Here is a 7,757-nt window from a genome sequence, read left to right as displayed (position 1 = left end):
CAGGCGGACACATTTTTGAATGAGCAAACATCTGCATGCTAACCTTAAGATTTATCCAATGTGGAAAACAAGAGGAGAAGCAAAATCACGTGGAACAGATGTTGAATGCGTTGTTTTATTTTATAGGATAAAATTTAGCAAATTAGCTTGCATCATCTTAACGCAGCTGGTTGGATTAAATGACACTTTTTCACAGGGAGAATTTAATCATAAGAACATAATACATTATTAATGCAAATACATTATTATTAAGTCATAAATAATGTGGAATAATAGAACAGTATTGAAAAAGACAGGTTGTCAAAGATCTCCAGGACAGAGTTAAAACTTTACAGTATATCAACATCATTGACTTTTTCTATTGTGGCAACTCACTTTTAAATTAATCTCCCCTTTGTTTAACTCCAGTTTTATAGTGCAATACTGTCTTTATAGGTCCACAAACATGTTAGAGGCAATTAAACTGAAAGCAATAAGAGTGATATTTACATTAATAGCCAAACAAAGCATACTTTATCTTAATGTTCGCAATATTCTGCTTATCAAACTTGAGGAAAAACTAATTTTGCTATGTGCAGATCAAGCATGTAATGACACCTGGAGTAAAAAAGTGGCATATCATGCAACTTTGAGTGCCCAGCGTCCAACTTTGTTGTCCAGGATCCTGCAAACTAATCAGGGTGTCCATGTGATCGTGTTGATGCATGTGACTCCGCTGTTCTTCGCTGCCTTCAGAACCACAGTCCTCCCACTTGTGACACTGTGTCAATAAACAAGCATCAATAGCGGCAAACAAACACCGGCCAATGCCACTGATAACATGTCTTGCAAAAACGGTTCTCTAAAATGTCTTTCATAGGCCACCACAGAACAGAATAAGGTACCACGAAGGGCGTACTCTTGTTTGCAATACCATGTGCCAATTTTTGACGATGCTCACAAAATGATGAAGAATGAATAATAACAACTTTATCTCAGTATACTTTAGTGGAGCGTCAATGCTCTTTAAAGTGTAGGCTCTCGATACATGAAGAGAGCCAGTTATAAATCAAGTATGCCCCCAATGCAAGGCCTATTCTGTAAGACTTGGTGATATCCAATGGTGAGAAGGCATATTGCAAACAATATTTCCAGAAAATCCATTCACAATTTTGGGGCTTCTCAGGCAAGGCGTGTTTGAGCACAACATTGGTGGGAAAAAATATATACGTTACATACTCACGTGGCTCTCCAGAACAAAACCACTTGGCAAAACCCAGCACGAGACAATGGTATTTGGTAGGCATTGCATAATGCCAACAAAAACACACCAAACCCTAGCATACTTGAGCCGCTTGGGGGCGTCGTTTGACTCAATTGTGCCTCGTGGTTGCCAAAGCAGGAAGACCTTGGGCCGTGTCCGTAGACATGGATTTTAGTGTGGAGCCTCTGTGAACTGGAGCGACCTGCGAGTCAATGCGGCGGCAGTCGTCAAGACTTGGATCAGGCATGTGGGCTAACTGGCTGCTATCTGCCGCACATCAGGCCGGCCAACTCCTCAGATAGCATACCGTTTTTAAACAGACACGTGAGGACGCGCTGCGATAACCAGGTCGAGTTTCAATGAGCACTGCAGTTCCTAGGATTCCTTCCATTCCCCCCCCCCCCCCCCCCACACACACACACACACACCCCGACGACCTCCCCATCTCACTCCCGCCTCCCTCTTCCCCCTCCCCCTTCCCCGTGATTGGTCCGTCTCCATCTACGAGCTGTCAATCACACGCTGCCTCCAGTATATAAGCTCGGCCACCTCTGCGGTTCGGAACCGGAGAATGAGAGAAGCGACAGCGACGCATACAAGTACGAGACACTGGACCGGTCCGTCCTTTAGCTTTTATTTCAATTTTCTCGTTCGTCCAGGTAATTATTGACTCTTTTTTTTTCTCCTCACACTTCTTGTGCGTACTCGTGTCTTTCCGCCTTGTGATTGGGCCGCGGTGAATTTGAGCGACTTGAGAGTTTTCCTTGTCCTCTCAGAGCCGCGGCACTTGTTTTTCTTTCTCTCCTCCCGTTTCTTTGTCCAACTCCCCCTGCGCTTGTTTTCGAGCCCTTAAAGATCCCCGCTCCGCTTCTTTTCTATTAGTCTTTTCTCTTATACTGTGATGAAGCTCAACGAGGAAGCAGGGTGACGCAACGTTGCCTCACATCGTGCTGTGTAGCCATGGCTACACCGAATGGTAACAGGATGTACAGTCCAGACGCGCGTTTCTCACTGTTTGTAATGCGTCCTCCCCCGCTCCCCCCGCACCGTGTGCGACGGCCGTGTGCGCTGTCAAGTCAACACTCGGCCAGCGATAAGTTGCCGTGTTTTTCCTCTCACAGGCTTTGTCCGTGGCTGGGGTGGGGGGTGGGGAGAAGTGGCCGAAAAGCGTTTTTTTTTTTTTTTTTTTTCTTTCTTTCTTTCTTTTTTTTTTTCTCTTACTGAGGTCCATTTATTTTCTAGATGTTTGGAGACAATGCGCTTTTGTTTGTTTTTTGGGGTTTGTTTTACGCATGTTTTCCATCGACCAGCACCGATCGCCAACCTGTCGTTACGCAACATGTTTAATCAACACGTCGGAATATGGCGTCTCTAATCGCATGGCCCTCTTTTTTTTCCCCCCCTCATCTTCAGGTGTGTTATAGTAGTAAATTTAATGATGGCCACGTCCGCCAGTGCCACCCTGAGTAAAGCTGTGAAGCAGCAGTACATGGACCTCCCGCAAGGAGACAAAGTCCAGGCCATGTACATTTGGATTGACGGAACCGGAGAAGGGCTCCGCTGCAAAACCAGAACGCTGGATTCTGAACCGAAAAGCATCGAAGGTAAGTGGCATCCCAACGCTCTGGCACTTTTCCTGCATCCCAGCTGGTTAATAATGTCCTCTCCTCCACTGTGACCCCATAGAGCTGCCTGAGTGGAACTTTGATGGCTCCAGCACCTATCAGGCTGAAGGTTCCAACAGCGACATGTACCTGATTCCTTCTGCCATGTTCCGCGATCCATTTCGCAAAGACCCAAACAAGCTGGTTCTGTGTGAGGTGCTCAAGTACAACGGCAAAGCTGCAGGTATTGAGAGCTCTTGAGCTGTTGATGTTGACTGTGTAGTGTAGTAGAGATCATGCCGACGTGCAGTAGAGTCTTCGGCTGATGCAAGTTGTGGGCCATAGCTGCATGACGTTGTAACCAGATGCATTTGTTGCCAAAACAAACTGCATATTTAGAAACTAATCCATCTTTAAATAAACGAGCCATGCCTTCTGTGCTCCTGAACTGTAGTAAAAGATTAAATATCTGGCACCAGCATAACTGGGGCAAAGTTGCAGCAACAGGGGATCAACTAATGTCATGTGCGCAAGGCTGAGACTTGACACAGATTTTTATTTGTCTACATTATTTTCCCTGGAACTACTTGCAGATTCATGTAGCCAATAAAGGTAACGGGGTAGTCTCCTACTAAAAGCACATTCTGAATTGCTTCCTGATTACAAGCACACAGATATCCTGACACAATACATTTAGTTGAATGTGTATTTTCTTTTCTACTTTTTTTTTTAAGTTGTGTGCCTGAGTTTATACCCTGAGACCTGCACTTGTTTGGCACTGAGTAGAGGCACATGTAGTTGGAACACAAACTAGGTTAATGGGGGGGTGGGTATTGGTTTACGGCACATGGAATAAAAAATGAAATTGTATGCCACACTGCCAGGACATGGCACGATGAAGCACAATTCGCTTCTACTTGGTTGTCTCACTGGGTTTTTTTTTTTATCTCTCTTCCAGAAACCAATCTTCGAATTTCATGCAAGAAGTTGATGGAGATGGTGAAAGACCAACATCCCTGGTTTGGTATGGAGCAGGAATACACCATCCTGGGCACCGACGGTCACCCATTCGGCTGGCCTTCTAATGGCTTTCCCGGACCACAAGGTACAGATGGCTTCCAAATTCTGTTTGTGTTGCTGTTGGTTCCTATTTGATTTTCCACCTGTTGACTTCATGGTTTGTTTGGTGTGTCTCTACAGGCCCGTACTACTGCGGCGTCGGCGCTGATAAGGCCTATGGTAGAGATGTTGTGGAGGCTCACTATAGAGCCTGTCTTTATGCTGGAGTCCAGATTTGTGGCACCAATGCAGAAGTCATGCCTGCTCAGGTAACAACAGCTGCAGACTGAACCCACTTGAACCAAGTTGCAATTGAAAACACAGGTCTCAATTGATTGTTGTTGTATTCCAGTGGGAGTTCCAAGTCGGACCTTGTGAAGGGATAAACATGGGTGATCACCTGTGGGTGGCGCGCTTCCTGCTGCATCGGGTCTGTGAAGATTTTGGCGTCGTCGCCTCATTCGACCCCAAACCGATCCCCGGAAACTGGAACGGGGCCGGCTGCCACACAAACTTCAGCACGAAAGAGATGAGAGAAGACGGTGGATTGAAGTGAGAATCTCCAGACCTAATGCATCTCACTTGATGGAGGGTTGCACTTGGCACAGTGTATTCAGTTTCTCCTTTGTATGGTGTTTTCAGGGCTATTGAGGACAGCATCGAGAAGCTTGGCAAGAGGCACAGTTACCACATCCGTGCCTACGACCCCAAAGGCGGGCTGGACAACGCTCGCCGCCTCACCGGCCACCACGAGACCTCCAACATCAACGAATTCTCCGCTGGTGTGGCCAACCGTGGCGCCAGCATCCGCATTCCTCGCAACGTGGGTCAGGAGAAGAAGGGGTACTTCGAAGACCGCCGCCCGTCCGCCAACTGCGACCCATACGGCGTGACCGAGGCCTTGGTCCGCACCTGTTTGCTGAACGAAGAGGGGGATGAACCTGCGGATTATTGAATCCACCGCTCATAGACTGACTCCCACTGCCCTTTTTATCTTTTAAATTTAGTACTGTACCTCTCCTCCCACTCAGATGATTTTAACATGCATATTAATGGTCCCAAGTTGACTGGTCAACTTAAAGATGACACGGTAATGATGTCCTCGGTGGTCATGAGCTGATATTTGGCAGGATGTCTTTCCTCGTGTCGGTAGATGGATCAGCTTTTGTAACACTTTTATAGTCCATGTCATATTTCTGTCTCTTGGCAAACTAAACTAAAGCACATGGACACTGAAGAGTAGAGCTAAAGCCTGGACAGCATGTATGACTTAATAAATCTGACTAGTTATTTTATGTGGACCTGCCTTTGCAACCATCCAGTCTTGTAACTAATTCTCTGATCTTAGGAAGTGTCTATTTTTTAAATGGCAGCGTTCGTCTTCAGATTTTGGCACACTGGGTCAACTTGTATGGTACTGTTTTTGTAGATGTCTGCACCCAGACTTGTTGTTCATATGTGGTTGATATGTCCATAATGCCATTTGTAGAGTTCCTCAAGGAGTTTTATCCTTTGTTAACTGCAATTTATTGTAATGCACCTGATTTGGTAAAACATTGTTTACTGAACCTGGTGTTTTCTATTGATACAATTTAAAACTTTTATTTTTATCACAGCACAGTATCATGACTCTTCACTTGGAAACAACTTTTGGTGCTCTGCATCACAAGTGATTATCACACGGCCAGAGAAAATTAAGTTAAGCTCACATCCTGTTAGTCTGTTTTGACATTAACATAGATGGAGAATTTGCAGCTGCTGTTGCCGTCTGCTAAATGAGACCTGTAGACTGAGGTGGCCATAACTGTCAGCAGACAGAACTGCAAACAAGTTCACCAAACTACTCTCAGAAATACGTTATGGTTTTCCCACAGCGGGGAAAGCTGCATCAGGAAGAGGAAAAAATAATTCTACTCTGGAGCTCAAGCTTGACATTGAATCATGAGGCTGGGCTTTTCTTTTTTTAAACTTGAGATAGACCGCCAGGAAACTGATCGGTTTTGTATCACGTGGAATCCTCAGGACACACTTTACAAAAAAACCCAACATAATCCACAATACATCTTAACTATTCAACCAGAAAGTCAGTTGAGGGGCCTCTCTGCAATTTCAGTGAAAATACTTCCATGGGTGAAAAAGTGATGACACATCTATTTACTGTAGCTTGTAAACATACAGTGAAGGGGGTCGGTGTCCTCGACTCGGCACCCCTCAGTTCAACTCTGACCTTTGCGCTCTGTGGTATATCATTAGAAGCCATGTGCTCACGAGACTGTTATCCTGCCAGAGCAACTGCCACGTGTTCCCAGAGGTGCGGCGTCATCGAGTTTGCAGGGCTGCTGTTGCTGTGGCTACAAACATGACTTTGTGGGATTATGGCAACTACTGAATGGAAAACATCCTGAAACATTAGCACAGGTACAAATTTGACTGTAGAGCCAATGAGAAAAGATGACAAAGACGTTTCTACTTTTATATGATGACTTTAATGTGCGTGGAATAGAGTGGAGTTTCTTCCTAAACCCATATCCTTAACCTTACAATTCTGCAGCACTTCAACTTAAACCTTGTGTTTGAGTTGTAAATCCAACTTCACACATGTTTAAGAAATTCTTTGTTTTTGCGTTAACTGTGAACTGGACACGGTAATCTCACCTAACAAGAAGCACATTGCATCCGCATGTCAATGCTGTGTTCAAGCGCAGCCTTCCTGCATTGGGGGAAGGGCAGTTTGTTTTGAGACCTTTCCCCTAGTTCCCAAAATGCCTTCACAACAGGACGTGTGTGCTCTCCGATTGGCTTGGCGGGGAACAAATAAACCAATCAGATAGAGTGGAGGGAAGGTACTTTCCCTTTTTTTTAAGCATGCAGGCTGGAGTTAAGGACATGTGCACCAATGTTTTCATTTTTCTGCTGAAGCAGCAATTTCTGCACTGTGGATTCTGCTTGAGCAAAAGTTTTCAGGTCAACTTCGCAAGAGCTTTCCGAGAGTAAGAAAAGCAATTGGGTTGCCTTAACACTCTGTAGCCCCAAAAGACTTTTAATAACATTTCAACTCATGGATTTATCAGGTCAAAGGTTTGTTTTACCCGACTAAAATGGTGAGATTGAAATGCTGTCGAGTGAGGAGTTCTTGCGGATCAGTCTTTTCTTTCACATGCTGTGTATAACTCTTCTTCCAGCTTTCCGACAAGTATGCTCTGTGACACTAAATGCAAAGAGTTAGCACTGAAGTATCCTCACAAAAATGCACAAGAATTAGCTTTCCTGTCTGATCACACAGTCCACATTAGCTTGAGTTTTCATCTCTCTTTAACACTTAACAGACCAAACAGCATTCAAATTGTATGCTGTTTGTGGCTATCCCGGATCTGCTCCATCACTTATTTATGTGATGTCATTCAAGCTAAAATACCAGTTCTGTATCTGCATCAGGGATTGGATATTTTCTCCCTCTCATGTGCCACTTGATTGTTGCCATCGCCGCATGTGGGGAGGCACCTTGCTGCAAGCTGTGAAAAAGCTCCTAATGACTGTCAGTCTCAACAAGAAAGGCTTCCACTTCCTGCCTTCCAAAACTCAATTATATGGGCTTTGGATTTTGCCTGCAGAATCCCAACAACCTTCTGCCTGGGAAGCTCAGACGAAGGGGAGACACTGGACAATGGATAGACAGGGATGCTGCCCTGTTGCCATGACAACCACCAGAACGTACAGGCTGGATCGTGGTGGTTCTTGTATGGAGTGGGAGAGAAAGAAAAACATGTTATGTAAGAAAGGGGCAAAAAAACAAAACATAGAGGGGTTTCATAAATAGAGTCACACAATTAGACCCCCTGGCCAAGCAGAAT

At 45.0% G+C, this 7,757-nt stretch overlaps 1 protein-coding gene across 1 annotated transcript; it reads left to right on the top strand.

The window, feature by feature from the left end:
- The first annotated feature begins 1,747 nt into the window (after window positions 1-1,747).
- On the top strand, window positions 1,748-5,521 carry LOC142885195 (glutamine synthetase). Its single transcript, XM_076021416.1, has 7 exons — window positions 1,748-1,902; window positions 2,657-2,847; window positions 2,930-3,091; window positions 3,806-3,952; window positions 4,048-4,175; window positions 4,259-4,458; window positions 4,549-5,521. The coding sequence occupies exons 2-7, from the start codon at window positions 2,679-2,681 to the stop codon at window positions 4,859-4,861; spliced, it is 1,119 nt and encodes a 372-aa protein (XP_075877531.1). The 5' UTR covers window positions 1,748-1,902; window positions 2,657-2,678; the 3' UTR covers window positions 4,862-5,521.
- Window positions 5,522-7,757: the final 2,236 nt, after the last annotated feature.

This window comes from Nelusetta ayraudi, unplaced genomic scaffold (genome assembly GCF_046127955.1).
Source record: "Nelusetta ayraudi isolate G7.1 ecotype Tasmania unplaced genomic scaffold, CSIRO-AGI_Nayr_v1 ptg000011l, whole genome shotgun sequence".
Taxonomy (NCBI): domain Eukaryota; kingdom Metazoa; phylum Chordata; class Actinopteri; order Tetraodontiformes; family Monacanthidae; genus Nelusetta; species Nelusetta ayraudi.
The sequence above is the reverse complement of the archived record's forward strand: the minus strand, read 5'-3'. Positions and strand labels throughout refer to the sequence as shown.

What these genes read in the sequence shown, in the direction of transcription:
- LOC142885195 (XM_076021416.1), top strand. Translation starts at nt 2,679, where the DNA reads ATGATGGCCACGTCCGCCAGTGCCACCCTGAGTAAAGCTGTGAAGCAG. An exon ending in TGAACCGAAAAGCATCGAAG is followed by an intron (nt 2,848 to 2,929) that starts GTAAGTGGCATC and finishes GTGACCCCATAG; the next exon opens with AGCTGCCTGAGTGGAACTTT. An exon ending in CAGAAGTCATGCCTGCTCAG is followed by an intron (nt 4,176 to 4,258) that starts GTAACAACAGCT and finishes GTTGTATTCCAG; the next exon opens with TGGGAGTTCCAAGTCGGACC.